The 18197-nt window shown below is 45.2% G+C and overlaps 5 protein-coding genes across 5 annotated transcripts; 2 read left to right on the top strand and 3 right to left on the bottom strand.

Annotated features, from left to right (window-relative positions):
* Nucleotides 1-2012: 2012 nt before the first annotated feature.
* GL218_07512 (putative barwin-like endoglucanase protein) lies at nt 2013-2360 on the top strand (the record flags this gene model as incomplete). The annotated part of the gene is made up of 1 exon (XM_033584270.1): nt 2013-2360. The coding sequence occupies one exon, from the start codon at nt 2013-2015 to the stop codon at nt 2358-2360; it is 348 nt and encodes a 115-aa protein (XP_033432420.1).
* A 1347-nt stretch (nt 2361-3707) lies between these two features.
* GL218_07511 (Transcriptional activator hac1) lies at nt 3708-5046 on the bottom strand (the record flags this gene model as incomplete). The annotated part of the gene is made up of 3 exons (XM_033584269.1): nt 3708-4104; nt 4158-4679; nt 4739-5046. The coding sequence occupies 3 exons, from the start codon at nt 5044-5046 to the stop codon at nt 3708-3710; spliced, it is 1227 nt and encodes a 408-aa protein (XP_033432421.1).
* A 4776-nt stretch (nt 5047-9822) lies between these two features.
* On the top strand, nt 9823-10597 carry GL218_07510 (Vacuolar protein-sorting-associated protein 46; the record flags this gene model as incomplete). Its single annotated transcript, XM_033584268.1, has 3 exons — nt 9823-9873; nt 9942-10235; nt 10316-10597. The coding sequence occupies 3 exons, from the start codon at nt 9823-9825 to the stop codon at nt 10595-10597; spliced, it is 627 nt and encodes a 208-aa protein (XP_033432422.1).
* Nucleotides 10598-12329: 1732 nt separating this feature from the next.
* GL218_07509 (uncharacterized protein) lies at nt 12330-16204 on the bottom strand (the record flags this gene model as incomplete). Its single annotated transcript, XM_033584267.1, has 2 exons — nt 12330-13010; nt 13067-16204. The coding sequence occupies 2 exons, from the start codon at nt 16202-16204 to the stop codon at nt 12330-12332; spliced, it is 3819 nt and encodes a 1272-aa protein (XP_033432687.1).
* Nucleotides 16205-16681: 477 nt separating this feature from the next.
* GL218_07508 (Chromosome segregation in meiosis protein 3) lies at nt 16682-17931 on the bottom strand (the record flags this gene model as incomplete). The annotated part of the gene is made up of 3 exons (XM_033584266.1): nt 16682-17509; nt 17563-17638; nt 17702-17931. 3 exons carry the CDS (start codon nt 17929-17931, stop codon nt 16682-16684), a joined length of 1134 nt encoding a protein of 377 aa, XP_033432686.1.
* Between the last annotated feature and the right edge of the window lie 266 nt (nt 17932-18197).

Here is an 18197-nt window from a genome sequence, read left to right as displayed (position 1 = left end):
CATCTATTTATCTATCAGACATCCGCTTCTTCGCCTTGTAGGCTCGAGTCAATCAACACAATCTTAGATACCTAAAATATGGCTGACTGCGGACTTCCCTTTCCCGTCGTCTGTATCCAATGCGGTCGAGGCGTCGGCCTTTGCGGTATCAAGATCATCGGTAAGTTAAGCGCTAGCCCCCGGAGAGAATCCGGATGCACCGAGAAACGACTTATTCGTAAACAAATGTTGATCTCACATAAACAGGCCCAACTATTGGCTTCTGTGTCGCGGTGCTAGCCGCAATTATCTGCTGGCCTATCGCACTTCTGTTCTGCTGCTTCACAGAGACGGGAAAGAAGTAAGTTTGATAGCTATAACTACCATGAATTGTTTCTTGGACTGTTTAACTCACGAGTTACCTTTATAGGTGGTTTTGGAAACCGTGCGACATTAATGCAAAAGTATCAGACGTGTTTCCTATCTGACCAGCAAGAAAAGTCGTAAGCCTCAGAGTTATTTATGACAGCTGTGTTTCCTTAGGCCATGGCAGAACCGAGGCATTCAATTACGACTACATACGAATCCAGGTGGTGTTTGTTAGGGTAAAAGCAATGAGTGGGATTGCTAGCAAGCATCCAGCGATGAGATCGGGATTCTTAATGAGAATATGGCTTCTTAAATCAAGATAGATAACTTAAGAGGTGTTTAATTAATTTAAAGTCAGTTAAAAGCCACTACTGCATGGGATAACTACATTACACTAGAGTCTACACATGAAGATATGTTTCGTGAGATGCAGTCTCAAAGACAACATATCACTACAAGCTACCAAAGCCACATAGATCAACAGTCCCACGAACTGCCCAATATTCCAGATCTACGTTACTAGAGAGTGACACTAATAATGGGACCTCCCGTAATATAAGTCATACTTGAACATAAACTAAGCCAGCTACTTTACTCAAGGTATCATAATTGATGACACGGTTTTCTTGCTTCACGATAAACATTTATTTTTACCAATTTTATCATACTTGGAATGAGTACATATCGTCAATCTCGTAGGTCTTTTCAAGATCAATACACTACAATGTCTTGCAGTTCTGATTAAAAAGAATTACTACCTTCTTTAAGAAAGAGGGCAACTAAACCAAGACGGTAATTCTATAACACAATATACAACTATAGTTTCGAGTTTCGGGTACTAAGAGAATATAACTGACATATTAACTACCTCCTAGTTCAGGGCAGAGTAGATGTTCTACCGAGCGCCACCCGGTATAGTGATGCAAATCTCGTAGAGAAAACTCCGTCTCAGCTATTCACTCGGACATACCGAATCTCTATCTCTATCATCCCCAAAATGATGATGTAGCCTATCTACTTCCGAATTCGGGTGCAGTTGATATCATGACTCGTAAACCAGGACGTGTCAGCTAGTAAGTATAAAATTACTAGGTCCGGAAAACGGAGTAAAAATTTTAACTCCCATCTGAAGTCGACTGACTCGGAAAATGGAGACGCGCCCACTAGGAGGCAAGTGTCCGCCTCCAAACCGTATGGTAGCAGACAGACGAAATGTTTCAACTAATGTGAGATGACAGATGACATGATTCAAATCTACCCGCCATACTGGGCTATAGTCAGTGGTCCGACAAGTATGAGGTAGTAATGGCGTATTACATTTCGGCGCCTCGAAACGACTATAAGATGGGCGAAATCCGTCGAGGTCATGCTATCTTTCTGCTTTCTCGGTATCACATTCGTTGTCGTTCATTCTCTACACAACCAATCTTTTCCAACTAGCAAGTCATTCTTTTACTTGCAGCCTCTCTTTGCCTCACCGGCGTCCATCCGTTTCTTTCAACAATTAAGAAAGTGGATATAACTGTGTTTTCTCAACCCGAGAATTCCTCCTTCACGTCTCTACGACTAGAATTATAAGAATCTCAAAGGCCAATTTAACCTTCGAGATCTTCCCGTCATATCGACATTCCCAAACAACTACTATCATTACTACATCAGTCAACATGGTTTCCTTCACCAAGGCCGTCGCCGTCCTGTCTTTCGTCGTGCAATACGCTGTTGCCTTCAGCGGAGACCTCACTTACTACACCCCCGGCCTCGGATCTTGTGGCCAGACAAACTCGGAAACGGACATGATCGTTGCGCTATCGCCTGTCCAGTTCACCACGGATTCTCAGGCATGTGGTAAGAAGATCCAGATTCACATGGGCAACGCAACCACAATCGCCACCATCGTCGACAAGTGCCCCGGCTGCAGCGATAACTCCATCGACGTCTCGCCTGCCGTCTTCAAGTCCCTCGCACCTCTGACCGTCGGCCGTGCCAAGATCGAGTGGGACTACGCCACGTAAAGTCGTCCCGTCATACTCACTCACGGTTGAGGGAGAGAAGTTACCAAACAAAAGCCGAACAGGTTTCGCAGGTTAGACGGATAGATGTTACCCATTGTCGTACTTTGCTTTTTGCCGGAGGAATAGAACGAATGTGTGCTGTGGCTGTGCCGGACATAGATCTTCGCAGCACGATTCGGACAGACATGGAACCAAGGAAACATTCTGGGAATGACCTACATGATGCATATACCGTGCCGCACCAAACTAGAAGGTGCTGATTTTTACTCTCTAAAGAGAATGAATAGACTCCAACAGACTCTCACCCCTTGGTGGGTAGTCTTTTATTATTAATCTAGACTCCGATCTATTATCGTGAACCTGACCGATGTGAAACTAGATATGTGCAAGAAAGAGCTATTTTAATATGTCAAATATATGACTCGACTTAAATAGTGCCATGGTATTGTGGTTGAACATTGTCCCCTTGCTCAGTATCAAAATACTCTAACGCACTCCTGAGTCATTCCGTAATGATAGAAAACGAGAAAGATTGGATACAATACTAAAAACAAATCCGAAAATAGAAGATATTCAACTAGAATTCCAATTAGTTATTATGCAAAAAACGATCCAAAGGGTTTCATAGTGTCGAATAAGAGCAATGGATAAATTCTTGTCTTCTCAGCGGTACTACTAGAAGGTACACTAAATTACCTAGGTACATGTATACATTAATCGGGGAAAAACCTCGAAGTTATCTCCTTTGTTAATATTGAATTACAAGACTGATGAACAGATACCAGAACCTTCAGGTGTCTTAAAACATGAACAACTCAGTCACATTTCACGAATTCGTACATATGTCACTATAAAAAAATCAAAGGAATAATATGTGAAAGTATGAAAACTCTCAATTCATAACATTATGATGATACAAGTCCAGCTTCAATGGCAAACCACGCCATCATACATCCGCTCCATTGACGCCCGCCTATGTACCCAAAGTCCATTTTAATCCGGAACTCCTACGGAGAAAGCCTAATCCGCTTTCCGCCACCTAGTTCCGTCATTTCTCTTTGCCGTTTTGATGTGGTAGTCACCGATAATACAAGATTTTGTGTTGGTGTCTGTTCTCCAGGGATGCTTGATAATCCGAGTCGAGAGTCTGGCGAGGAGGCTATAGTCGCCTCCTCTGATACTAATAATTTCCGTTCTTCGACAGTGATTGCCCACAGTAGTGTGAGCAATACCTCTCGCGACGGTAAGCTGGTGCCGTCTGGCCACGTCTGCGGTCCACGGCTCTGATCGCCCTTGATACCCGGGGATCCAGCTGCCAGCTCCTCGACTCGGTCATCGCGTCCCTTCTCAGACACCAACCGCAATAACCCCATCGTCGCATCCTTGAGCGGACGCGCCAAGATGGGGCTGCTGGTTAAGAGCTTCTGAAGGGATCTGATTCTCAGAGTCGAAGAGGCTGAAGGCTGGGTCCGGGTGTTCTTGGGCAACCGAGTCACTTCCCGCGGTCGCGCCTGGAGCTGCGCCGCTGACATCGTCGGTGCTGAGGAACTGGTCGAAGTCGAAATCCGGAAATTGGGGGGTCGAGTCACTAGCCAGATTATTGTACTCAAAATCGAGGGGGTCGGATGAAGGACTAAATTGGCCTTGAGCGCTCCACGAATCAACGTCAAAGGGTGTCGAAAGGCTGAAAGCATCACCGAAGAGGCCATCAGTATCGTTTGAAGCTGTAGTAAGAGTGACAGCACTGGAGGCGACGGTTGTCGCGAGGCCTTCCACGACTGCGGAACTTCTACCGACGGACACTGCTGGCCGCACAACACCGCTGCTGGATGTTGTGTCTCGTCGGAAGTAGTTGCAGAAGCGGGGACCGTCGCGACCTCTTCGGTCGTCGACGTTTCGGGGAAGGTGTCATCAGAGATGGGGGTTAATTCGGGGGATAGAGAGGCAGGATCGACAGTGCCGTCCTGCTCAGGCATGAGGATAAAGTCATTGATCATGCCAGACTTGTCTTGTGCCGTGCCATCCTGAGATGAGCCAAATAACGGCTGAGATAAAGTTAGGGGAGAAGGCTGAAAGCCATCTGAAGGGGGCGAGCTACGGCTAACACCAGAGCCTCGTCGTAGTTTGTTTAATTCATCCATCAACATTTCATTCGTCTTCTGTTGGTTACGTAGAAGCTCTTCTAGCTGGTGATTCCTCTGTTCCAAGGCCTCCACCTCTTGACGCTTACGTTCCCGAGAAGACTGGGCAGCGCGGCGATTCCTGAGAACTCGCTCGACTCGTCGTTGTTCTTTCTCATCTTCGGTCTTTGCCCGTTTCCTATTGTATGTTAGCGAAACATGTTTCTTACTTATCCGGTTATAAGTGAGTAATCATACCTCGGAGGTAGGTTTGTCTTAGGCTCCGGGAGGACTTGGCCCCACGACTTCCGCTTCTTAACCGGCTTCTTTTCGGAACTCTCAGGAGCCGGAGACGGGGTGGATTGTATTGTGCCTTCGTCCGCAAAACCGTCTTCCATATATGATTGAGGAGTCATGACGCTCTCCAAGGGGTTTAGTGTAGAAGGCGTAGCGAATAGAGAGGGATACGCATCGCCAGGTACTGACATGAGAGACTCTGCAGGAGAGGTCTCAAACTTGACTTGAGGAGTCGACGTAGTCGTTTGTTGACTTTCCCAGGTAGCCATATTGATTTGGTTTGGCTGTTGATAGGAGGACTTGATTTCTTCTGATTGTGTAAACTGGATTACAAGCTAATTTCTATAGTAGCTTGGTCCGGAATTTTTAAGGATAAGGCTGTAAGCCGCAGAAGATAATAATAATGGATTAAAGCTGAAAGTAGAGAGGTGCCGTCCTAATTCCTCAATACAAATAACAGCAAGTTCACCTCTGCCAGCGCATTGTCTAGCTAGATAGGGTACAAGGGTACGTGAATGACTCAGGCTAGGCTACTAAGTCAGGTGAATGATAATAGGCAGTAGCGGTAAGAAAGCAATAAGGACACGGTGGCCACTGGCCTCGAAGTTAATTATATTATGATTGGTGGATTGTTGGGTAATGATTGTGCTTGGTTTGGTATTGAGTAGTGACTGAACAGGTTGAGGAGACAAGCGTCTCTCTTTATGTTCAACGTGTCCTGTTAGTAAGGAGGTGGGTCGAGTGCCTGAGGCAGAAACTGCCCCCTGCTAATTCTCGGATGTGTCAGCCATCAGTGGGGCAATGGAAGGCTACGTACCACCCCCCTGCGCTAGTTTCTGTGTTGTGCTGTGTGTGTGCACCTTGTCTGGTTCTGTGCGACAGGGATTATGATTTCGGGGGCAAGAGGGAATGCCAGGGGTTAATAGATCTGAACAAGGCAAGTGGATCTGTGGTACCAAGCCACCGAGACGAATCAGAACTTCTTACTGCCAAGTACCGCCGGCCCTTTCGTGCCTGTGCCCTTCCACACTATCGAACTGAACTTCCATTTTCCCTTCAGTTCCATCTAATAATTTAGGTCTATCATCCGGCCCGGCGCGGTATTAGTATGTAGTATTGATAGCCCGGAGTCTCGTGTTACATCCCTTTTCGAATTTGTCCAGCTTCTCACATTCAATTAATCGATTTATATCCCTAAATCGTTAAAGAAACCTACCGGATGTGTTTGCCTCTTACAGCATCAGTCTATCTTCTCTAAGTATTCTAAGCAGAATAGAATATCCACCTAAAGTACCGAAATGCATCAGAAATGGAGAATATTGTGTTGTCAAACTATCCTATCTCGTCATTCTACATTGCAGTAGTCGAATCCCCCTGACGAAATTCAAAGGTTGATCCTCTCAGCCTTTGGCTTTTCAACGCCATCTCCACCAATCGAAGCCTATTTGGAAAGGCTCCATGGCTTAGGGTGGTTATTATTAGCAACCCACCTGGGCGGTCTGGGCGGACGTGTTGGCCCCAATTCATGTCAACCCGCCGCTGACTTGCAGTTTGCTGTCGCTCAGAACCCTAACTCTCACAAAAGAAGAATTGTTGGGTTATGTTATTCATGACGTCGAAATATGACATAGAATCTACATCATCACAATTAGATCGATTGAGAATTTGACGGGAAAAAGGCCTACGATCGCGCTGGAAAGCTTCCCTGAAATCCATACCTTAGGTACCTGGTAAAGTACATGCAGGTATTCAGATTCACCTAATGACATTTAAAGTGATTTGAGTAAATCCACCACAAACTAGAGCAAATGCTTAACTTAATCGGCTTGCTATGATTAAGGCAAACCCAAAACGGCCTCCGAGAAGGAGAATTTGGAAGGCTAATCTATTTACAATCAATCGACATCTGGGGTATTAGCCTGTATTGCTGCCGAACCAAAATGGCCGGCGAACCGCGGCGGAATGACTACCGAAGCCGTCCGCACAACCTAGCATCACAGCAAATGATCCGGGGAAGAACCAAGGTCTACGACTACAAGTCTTTAGTTTAACCAATGGGATGTTTTGCTGAGAAAACGGCAATCCCTTACCATGTGGCATTCTGGACATTCATGAAAGATAATGCGGCACATGCAATATGCTAATAAAGCCGGGTGAAAACCCGTAGTTATTCTTGAGGCTATCACCAACGGGAACCCTTGCTCCTTGACCTAATATTTTCTGAGACTTGACTAACATGAAGATTAGTTCCAATCGATACCTATTAAGACTTACTAAATTTATGTTGTTATACGGGTTAGATGTGAATGCTTCTATTTAGTCTAAGATCTAAAATCCCATGATCCTTTCGTATAACATATAACTAAGATTGGTCGTTGGAGAGTCGTAGTTAGTACAAAAATATACCCTCTTGCCTTAAGTTAGGATTACTCTACCTAAGAATCACCAACGACTACTTTCAAATCTCCGTTTAGCTTGTTATAGTACAAGACCAAATTGATCATATATGGGTTACTTGCTTACACAAAGACACACTCAGTAAGATTGCCCCTTTCTACGATGTTTACTAAAATACCTAGGGAGGCTAATAGCTTATCGCTTATCGTTTACCTGCTCCCTAACGTCTTGCCTGTTTTGTAGTAAACCGCCGAGAAACAAAGGTCTCGCCGGCTGTCTAGTTTCTACTAGGCAATACATGCATGGTGTAAGCTACTCACGTAAGGAGTTATAATTGCTATATTTAAAAGAGCGTTGATCGTACATAAGTCGATAAATCGTATAATGTTATTATGTCTAATCTGTATAAGAGTCCTTGTAGAGGTTGATTCTGTCACCTCGCTGCTTTCAATATATTTACACTACTATGGTAGTTACATTCGTTTGTTAGGGCTGATATGATGGCTTCAGCATTGTGATGAAGGATTGGCGAATCCTTACGCCTTATCATACTCAGCCCCCTTTGCAGCCGCTCACCCGCATCAGAGTGCTTCAATTTTTAGTATTATCGTGCGATGTTAGTTTCAATCTAAAATTACCAGCTCAGTACGAGGTACTACGTAGCATGTAGAAGTTTATCGGAGATGCGAATAGAAGATAAACGACCGATAATGAAACACGATATTTGCATGTAGTAAAGAAACCTTCTGCCAGTAGCTTTTCGATTCCATAAGTTCCAGACACCTTCCGCTTCAAATTGCGCGCCCGAAGTTCCGCCCGCCAGCCCGCCAGCCCGCACGGATATTATTTGAATCCCCGTTTTCTGATGGAGCGCAGTGTGGATCGCAGGCCACCCAAATATGGATTTCATATTCGCAATCTTCCCCGCAAACCCGATTTAATAAACCAGCAGATCGGGACGGAGGCGCAACATCGCTCTACATTATGTACAACATCTAAATCGGGTGGGAATTGATTATATGGGAATTCCTATTCAAGATCGAACTCCCCATCTAACAGAACAATTGTGAGATGGTTGAACACCTAGCGGTACTTACATACATCTCTCCTATGAGGAGGTATGTACATACCTTAGGTAGGTATTAACATACTCCAAAAGCTGAATCAAATGTTTTTTTACTATACATACGCTTAATCATTATCTTATTGGCTATACTTAAAACATATATGTACATAGTATTTTACTATGACCTCTAAGACACGATTATTAGCTCACATAGCGTACACTATAAGCACAAGTCGTTCGAAGGTCAAACCACTAGATTCAAAATCAAGGTTGACGGCGAGTCTTACACGACGCCTGTTTCAGGAAATTGTGGGCAGACCCAGATGTTCTGGCCCCCCCCCTTTTGAATCATTCGTCTCAAGCACCAATCAGGATATTGTCCGTCCGCCCCCCTTTTCCCCCTACCGCCTTCCGATAGGGGGTCGGACTCAACACGCGGGACTCAAAACGAGTCCGTATTTGAACACGAGGCCCTCCTTGATTACGCAATACAGTCCGCTAATTACCTATGATACCTTCTATCGTATCGTATTAGTTTTGCCGCTAATACGTATGATTCCATCCTTATGATGATCTAGAAAAATGATTTATATAATGATGTGTAAGGAAAATCATAATGCGAAGACTTACCTATCTCGTTGCTATACGTTCCAATATTGGTTTACGCCTCACGTCATGTTTTACGCTGACGATAGACTGACCGATATACTAGTTCTTATTTGAAACTTTACGATGGTCCAATCGCATCGAAGGATTGGATGATTTCGGTTACATAGTGGTAACGGTTGAAGGTAGCCTACCTTATTTAAGTGTAACTACGCGCAAATAGTCAATCTTGATAATCCGACTTACGAATATTGATCATTTTATTATCAACTACTTATTACGAGGACGACTGCGTACTTGTGCATTACTGGATAGAAACAGATGAAAGATATAACATATCATGTCACGGTTTTATGAAGGGAGCATGGTTATAAGGAGACAATAATAATATCCCTCCCATACCGAAAGAGTAGTTCATCTAGTTACATTTTATCAATGTAGTTTGTTTCGTAGAAACCGGGCTCCCTTGAGTGATTTATAATTTGAAGCAATAGTCTCAGAGGTCTTTGAAATCTCGCTTGCTTATCACAAGTGGATCCATCAATCAATGATCATAGTCTAAGTAATTGAAGATCAATAGTCACATGTATATTGTTTGTGAAGCATTATATGATTTACGTGAGCTTGCTTTGGTGAATCAGGGAGAGGCACATATGACATATTTATCGATAAACCCTGTGGCTGAGAACTCTGGAGTTTGGGGCTTGAAAATTTAGTTCCTGTTAGGTACCTTATCGCTACTGCGAAATCTATCGAAGTGCGTCATTCGCTGACTTCCATTTGCCCCCACCACCAGGAAACGCCGCGCCATACCGTGAATCGCAACTCCATCATCCTAATCACCACGAACCATCTCGACGACTTGTCCTAGCCTCCCCAGATATTTCAATATCTAGATTGACGATTAGCTAACTACGTCAATCTAATCAAATCAACGACCCTCTCCATTGCCATCGATCTTCAATCCTCAGTCAACATGTCCAACCGACAACTCGCCCGCGACATGCAAGTCGAATTCCAGGCTCGCGTACGACCTCCCCGCTCTATCCCCCCAATATCACATATCCGAAACTAACATATAATCTCATCGTATAGTTCCAAGCGAAACAAGCCCGTCGCGAAGCGCAAAAAGCAGCGAAGCAGGACCCGTTACTCAAGAAGCAAATCCAGGACCTGCTGAAGAAGGGCGATACAGCTAAGGCCTATCAGAAGGCCAAGATGCTGCTTTCTAAACAGGCCCTCGCCCAGCAGATGGACCAGATGGCCGACATGGCCGAACTTAGCGTCGCCCAGATCCAAGCCAATAACGCTATGAACCGCATGACGAACATGATGGGCCAGTCCTCGCGCACCATGACTGCTGCTCAACGCAATATGAACCCTGAGCGCGTACGTTTCTTCCTCTTCCTATTATCTCTTTCTCCGCGGAAATAAATCACAAAAGTACTAACATTATCCCGAAATCACAGACCCTAATGACGCTCGAGCAATTCAAGCAGCAGAACGAGGAATACGCCGTCAACAACGGCATCTACCAAGACGCCATCTCGCAGACGACATCACAGCAAGTCTCCGAAGACGCAGTACACGAACTCCTCGGCAAGCTCGCCGACGACGCCGGCGTCCAGCTCAACTCCGAACTTAACTCTGCACAACCTAGCCGGGCTGAACCCGCGCCCGCCCAGACTGCAGAACCGACCGCCGAGGAAGAGGATGCCCTACAGCAGCGCCTCCGCGCCTTGCGGGCTTAGAAAGCCGATGGAGGAAGCCGAGATGGGGACGGTAATGGAGATGGCGGGGATGGCGATGAGCAGCAGGGAGTTCCGCAGGTGGCGACATGAACATACACGCAGCCAAGAGAGAAGCGGTATTGATATCTGATTGCGTGCGGGATGGCAGATTTTGCTTAGCATCACGACATAAGGGTCTGGTTTGGCGTTCCGGTTATTGTGCTTTTTTCCCCTTTTATACGCAGATACCGCAATGCCTGTCGGTGTGGAATAGAACTTATTTACAGGCATTAAGTTAAGATTTAAATACGCAGAAGCTGTATAGGTAACTTTGGTCCTTGCCTGCTTACTCTTTTTGTGGGCATCTTTGTTAGGAAATACTACTAGAGCTTCTCTTTCTGAGCGTGCGTGTTTTTAATGATATATGTAGATATGTCTCTATTCATTGCCTAAGGATCATCAATCTATACTTGGATCATAGCTTCGAATATAAGCTACAGCAGTACATAAGATAGCTTAACTAGAGTAAAACTATAAACCTATAGAGCCTAGAGTGACAATGATTTTGCTATGTAATTTCGATTTAGTAAACAACCTTAACTCAACCTTACACGCCTTTAATCAAATTATTACCATTTATTTGAAGATCTCCGTTTTTCGTTCGTGGCCCATTGAAAAATATCAAATCATAAGCGTATAGCCTAGTTTAAAAATTGTTACATAAAAAAAGAACGTTTTTCAAAAAATAAAATAAAAAAGCTCAGTCCCAGGTTCGAATCCCCTCGGATAGGGGCAGGGGATTCGAACCCAAGACCTACGAAAAACCGGCTTCGTTAGGCATCTGCTGTTAAGTCACGTTCTTTGGGAAGAACGGTTCAGCATAAGACACCACAGTGGGGTTTTCTCTAACCTCAAGTCGCCCAAGCGAGGGGCGTCGGTTGAAAGTTGGTTTGCAGTTAGGATATATAACTTTTACTTCGTAGGTAGGTACTTGGGCAGGTGTATCTCGTTGCCTAGGTATTTACTAGTGCTGTAGGTACCTGCCATGTCGATACGTGCTATTCTTCTGCTAGGTAAACTTGATGCTATTTCGCATCTGGACTATAAAAATAAAAACTATACGGTAATGAATACTTGGAAAACAAATATTCTTATAATACTCTTATTTATTTTTATGGTAGTGCTACGCTGGCAAGATTTACGCTACTTTTCTTATCATTTATACAAGACGATCATGAAATCCACGTCAGCATTCTATGAGATATCTAGAGCAAAGGAAGCTATTAGTACCTAAGAGGTATGTATGACTGTAGGCTCCTGTAGCTAGCTTAGAGTTCTAATTCATATAGACTGATCTCGTAATTACCTAGTTACACCTGGATTAAACATATAACTAATGTCGTCAATGGGGGTTATCAACATTAGGAAGGGGTGTAACTCATCGAAAATATGGTATTGGCAAGTCTTGCCATGCGCGGCCACAGCCTTAACTACTCGTAACGATACATGACTTACATTACACCCCCCTCATTATCTATGGCTAGACCACTTTGAAAAAAAAAAAGAGTATTGAGCAAATAATAAATTTTATTTCCTACAAGCATCATCATAGCCATCATCTCGGTCATACCCCGTTGCTTTCTATAGATGAGATAACAAACCTAAACATGCCCAATTAGAGCCAGTCCTTTGACACCTTCAATAACTTAGACGCTAAAGTTCCTCATTTCTACCTTGAGAGGTAGTGAAATAACTACATGTACAAGCTAGCAACGGCAGTAATATCCCTCTTGATCATCTCCTGTGCGGTCTGCATCTTCTGATATAGTTCTGGGTCACCGATAATCCTAGCCGCATTTTTGACCTCGCGACATGTCTCGTCTAGTCGCGTGATGGTACGCACGATAGTACCTTCAAGTACATCCGTTAGGTCCGTAATATTTTTGAAGCTCATGCCGCGTGCCCACTCGTATACCACCTCCATAAGACCGAAGCGAGGACGCGATACAAAATCGTTGCTATCATCTGCGCTCAGTATGACTTGGTGTTCCGTTTGTACGGTATTGACCTTCTCGCTGATCTCAATGATTGTCTTCATGCCGCGTTCTAAGCTGCCTGTAAGGTTAGGTACTGATTCTGTCTTCTCCTGGAATACGAAGGCGGAGAGGAGAGCAGCTATCTCGGCTGGCTCATAATCCGCGAGGACATTGTCAAGAATAAGTTCGGTGAGGACGAGTTCGTCAGCCGAGTGGATTTCGCAGGCAACTTTGCCCTTGAGTTGAATGCGAGTATCAGCATCGATGAAGGAAAGATCCTTCAGGACTTGAATCCGCTGTTCGTAGTCGGGAAGCAGCTGTAGATTTTGATCTGCGAGAGCTGAACGGAGGGACGAAATGGTCTCTTTAATAAGCCACTGATCATGGCACATGGCGAACTGATGTCTTTGTTTAGCCTTAAGCAGTTATAGCGGGTAAAAATGGAATAACTTACGTGCTTCAGAAAGTTCCGACAGTATGTTGTAGCGGAATTTTTGATCATTACTTCTTCCTGTCGGCGCTTCTCGATAATCTCTTGCAGCTGTAAACTTTTGATCTTTGCGAAGCTGATTTCGTTCCACATATCGGTCTCCCAGGTTTTACAGATACCTAACATCCGTTCTTTTGCTCTCTGGCGTGGTTCACCCTGTTCGAAAAAGTCTGGTACGATCCCGGTAGTAAGTTTTCCGGTTAGACATTCGATATCACTAAGTGGTACATGGACGGTCTTCCCAGCTATGGATCTTTTGTTGCGTGGGAGAGGCGAAAATAGCCGTCGGAATGTATCAACAAAAGGCAATAGATCGGTCGAGTTACGGATCTCGCGCTCAGTCTTGATCTCGAAGACGTGCACGGTTGGTTGGCCTCCTAAAGTTTTCGTGCTAACACCGTTTGACAAGAGGATACCCGGGGTTCGTACACCGTCCTTATTCCACACAACAAGTCTTGATGGTGCAAAAAGTTTCTTCCCGATTGGGATAGATAGTAGGCCTTTATATAGTTCCTGTGTTAGTTGCTTGTAGTTCATCGATGCTTGGTGGCATTGTTCCAAAGACTCATCGCAGATTTTACACGCTTCTCTTTTAACTTTGGCTAAATCAGCTTCTGATATCTTAACAGCTTTCTCATGCTCTGGAAGTAGTTGTTGAGTGGCGTGCTCGGAGAAGCTGCGCTTAATCATTTCTTCGATCTTCAACGCCTCCACTCTCAACAAGTTCAGAATCATATTGTAGGTCAATCTGAACTGGGACCTCAGCTTGCTAGGCGGGTCTAGTATCATTTTCTGAAGATCGGCTACAGGTGGCGCTTCATCCATACTTCCAGGAGGCACAATAATGACGGACCCAACGGGATCAAGTCCACGACGGCCCGCTCTGCCAGCCATCTGAGTGTACTCTCCCGGAAGAAGATTTCGAAACGAATGACCATCATGCTTTCGATAACCGGAAAAAACTACAGTCCTAGTTGGAAGGTTCAGACCCATGGCAAAAGTCTCTGTCGCAAAGAGCACCTTGACTAAGGTCTGAGCAAATAGAATCTCAACAATTTCCTTGACGATTGGCAATAGACCGCCATGGTGCACGGCAATACCTCGACTTAAGAGTTCTCGCAGACGAATAATCTGAGGTAGGACTCGATCCTCGGGTCGTAGACGTGCTATCGACTTCTGAATAATCATGTGAATGTGACTCTTCTCCTGGGCAGTCGTGAAGTCCTGGTTGCTTAATGCGTCGGCATTTTCCTCGCACCTCCTCTTGGAGAAGACGAATATACATGCGGGCAGCAAAGTAGACTTCTTCAGGAATTGAACAAGGTGAACCCATAGGTTCTTGTCCTGGTTGGCAGACGAAAAGCCTCCTGGTCTCCCGGCACGGCCCATATGACCAGGCGCATGGCCAGCTCTTGGGGGACCTCCCCGGCCTCTTTGCTGACCACCACCACGCTGGCCGCCACGTTGTTGGCCGCCGCGTTGGGGACCTCCTCTTTGGTTGCCTCGTTGATTGCCACCGCCGCGAGCAGCTGGCGCTGGGAGAACTTTATCTTTTCCTCGCAGTGCTTGGTCCGCTTCCTTCCACCCTCTCTCGAGGAATTTCTTTTCGTGGTCAACAATCTTGTAGATATTCTTACCAGCCCATAGATAATGTTCTAAAGGAACAGGTCGTTTCGGCGTTGAGATGACGTATATATCCTTCTTCTTGGTCCTACCAACCCAGGAGGCAAATTCGTACGTATTAGGAACAGTCGCAGATAGCAGGATAAGCGAAACATGCTCCGGAAGCATGATGATGACTTCCTCCCAGACTACACCACGCTCGAAATCATTCACATAGTGAACCTCATCAAAAATGACAAATTCGACATCTCGAATTAGATCGGCACCCCTGTACAGCATACTCCTTAGAATCTCCGTAGTCATAATTAAACAACTTGCCTCGGGATTGATCTGGACATCTCCTGTTAAGATGCCAACTTCGTCAAAGGTCTGTCGGAAATCGCGAAATTTCTGGTTGCTTAGGGCTTTAATGGGTGACGTGTAGATAGCTTTTGTCATATGTCTCGCAGCTAAGGCGATGGCATACTCAGCTACGACCGTCTTGCCGGCCGATGTATGCGCGGCGACAAATACAGAATCGCCGCCCTCGAGATGATATATAGCTTCTTTCTGGAACGTGTCAAGCTCGAATGGCCATTCTCTGGCCATGTCCGGGACAAGCTCTTTAAAGTTGGGAATATCGCGGTTAATATCAACCATATGTGCCCATTCTCGGCCAGCTTTTCTTGCTTTAGCTGATGAAAGGTTACCGTGTGGCTCTAAAGCTGGGAATTCGACAGGAAGTAGAGTGTCGATATCTTCCGAATCTTCCTCGTCAATTTCCTCTTCGATGCCATTGGTATCCGCATGTCCATTGGTATCTTCGGCCTCGGGACCTTGCTCAGGTTCTTGGTCAAGTTCGGCTTCAACTGCTTTTGCTTCTTTCTCATCGACCTTGGATTTCTTTTTGCTAAAATCGATTCCCCTTTCCATACCAGGGGCTACTTCGAGAAGGCCGCCCTCAGCACCTAGTTTGATAACGCGTTCTAGCTTATTCTGAGTGCCGATAGCGCTAGGACGTAACATCTGGTCTTCCATAGCAGCGGTTGCCTCAACACTATCAAGTCCACCAGGTGCAAAGGGGAAGAAACCAGCAGCTCCACGCACAAAGTCAGCACGACCGCCGGGTTTACGCATAAGCGAAGTCGAGTTTTTGGCCGTGGCACTGTTTGCAGGTACAGTAACATTCTTATATCCCGTCACCCTGCCCTCGAGACCTTGACGTTGGAAGCGTGTAACTGTTCGAGTTTGAGTGGGTGCAATGCGAAATAACTCGGTGAGATCGGCTGGGCTGTCCCATCTTTGCTGTAATTTGTTAAGCCATTCGGAAGAGAATTTGTTGGATGGAGTTAGGAATTTCTGTTCCAGCTCTGCTTTCAACATAGTTGGATCTTGTTTGAATCGCTTGCGGGGACCTTGTTGGAAGAGGATATCGTCGATGGCCGTATCGTCGCTGATGTGAAGCTTTCCAATAGCTTCCACCAGGTCGGGAGACGCCATTTTTCTTGAAACGACGACTTAGAATTGGAGAAGCAGACGCTCCAAACAGTCGCGAGGGAGAGTTAGGACGATACCATTAAATGACGTTTGCGATGTGTGAAGTTAGTAAGTTCAATGTTTGGTGGGTTGGTGGGTTGGTGGGAAACTGGGATACTGCAGTAATTAAGTGGACCAACCGTTTTACTAGCTGTTGGATGCCGGCTGCTATTATGGTGCCCGATAACTGTTATCGATAATAATTGCTATCTACACCTCTACACCTTAGAGTCAGCCAACTAGGTATGAGAATCCTGGACATAAGGTTGTTAATTATGACATATCCAAGTATTTAGGTATAGTATCATAAGGTTTTAGTAACATCAAAAGCCATTCATTTCCGTTCAGGTATTAACGTTCATTACCTAAGGTAGCAGCCTAAACGCCCTTGCATACATCATTATACAACAAATCATAACTACCCAGTTTAGCTTTGGCTTTTCACCACAATCCATCCATCTCTGCCATGGCTTCCTCTTCATCTGCGTCTGCCGTATTCTGGGTTACCTCCTTTGTTTCTTTAGGTGTTGAACCCGCATGTCGTTTCGTTTGCTCTTGATTTTCCGCTTCTGCCATTAATGCGTCTAGATCATCTTCTTCATTGTTGTCCACGCTAGGCCTGGACGTAGGATTAGAAGCTTGCTTTGGGGGTTCGTGGTGTGTTTCGGCTTCAGCCATCAATGCGTCTAAGTCATCCTCGTCTAGCTCGTTTTCAGATTGACTGGGTTTTCCACCACCGTTGCCAAAAACAGAAGTAGGCTTCGTACGTTGTGCTTCTTCCTCTGCCATCAGTGCGTCTAGGTCATCTTCGTCAGGCTCATCGCCATTTCCGAATAGGGATGCGCTCGCGGGCCTTGTGCTAGCACTCCCACTTCCAATTAACGATTTACTTGCAGGTTGTGTTATCCTCGATGCTTGTGGTGTAGCTCCGTATATATCATCGTTATCATCAGGCACATCATCTCGTATAGGCGTATGTGCCCTTTCACTTCCCCGATCCTGGAATAAGGGAGCAATCCTGGCAGGGAACACCGCGGGCGCACGCTCCTCTGGTTGGTCATGAGAATCGCCAAAAAGGTCATCGTCATCTCCGTCGAGCCCTGCCGGTTTGGGTTTCCCTTCCTCGATCCACTCCATACGCTTCATCCGCATATATTTCTTATGACCTGCTTTCTCCGCCATAGCTGCAGCGTCTAAAAACTTGGCTTTAGGAAATAAGTCGTCAAACCATAATTGATAAAAGGAGAGAAGTCTAGCGGCGTCAGAAAACTAGACCATTGTTAGCTGCTATTGGTTCTATATCAGAATATATCATATAGTACCTCGTGTCCTTTTCCTTTAAACTTCAAATCTCGAGCTTTTCTTCGTAACCTCGGGATGCCTTTCTCTGATAGCAATCTATATTTGATTAGCCTATATTATTCCTAATAGTACCCGGAGATGCTTGTGAGTAATACGAACCTGCCTTCATCTAGCTTGACAATTGGGGCTCTGACTTTCTTCTGTACGGCTACAGCCTCATCAATTCCTAGCCCAGTAGCATCTTTACGCTTCTTAGACTGCGTGGTGTCGTTGCTGGGAGCTTCGTTTCCAGATTCGGCAAAGGGATCATCGTCGACGTCGTAATTATCTATATCATTTACCGGCTTTTTTAATGCCGAAGACGGTTTCTGTGCTCCTCGTGAGGCCATTTTTATAGTATTGATCTTATGCTGGAATTGTAACTTTGTAAGTATTAGAACTAAGCTTTAAGACGCGTCGCATAAGTGAAAAGACGCGATTTAACGTGGGGTCTTTTTGGTAAAGTTAAATTGAATTTTGGATGACGGAGCTAAAGAGGTACGTATCTAAATATAAGTGGTCATAGCGTATTATGAAGATGTACGTACATGTACCTTGTATACCTTTCATTATCTTCCGAAGAAGTCCCGCTTACCTCATCCATCTCCAAGAACCT

Source organism: Daldinia childiae, assembly GCF_008694065.1.
Source record: "Daldinia childiae strain JS-1345 chromosome Unknown Scaffold9, whole genome shotgun sequence".
In the NCBI taxonomy this organism is placed as follows: domain Eukaryota; kingdom Fungi; phylum Ascomycota; class Sordariomycetes; order Xylariales; family Hypoxylaceae; genus Daldinia; species Daldinia childiae.
This window is presented reverse-complemented; position numbering and strand designations above follow the sequence as displayed.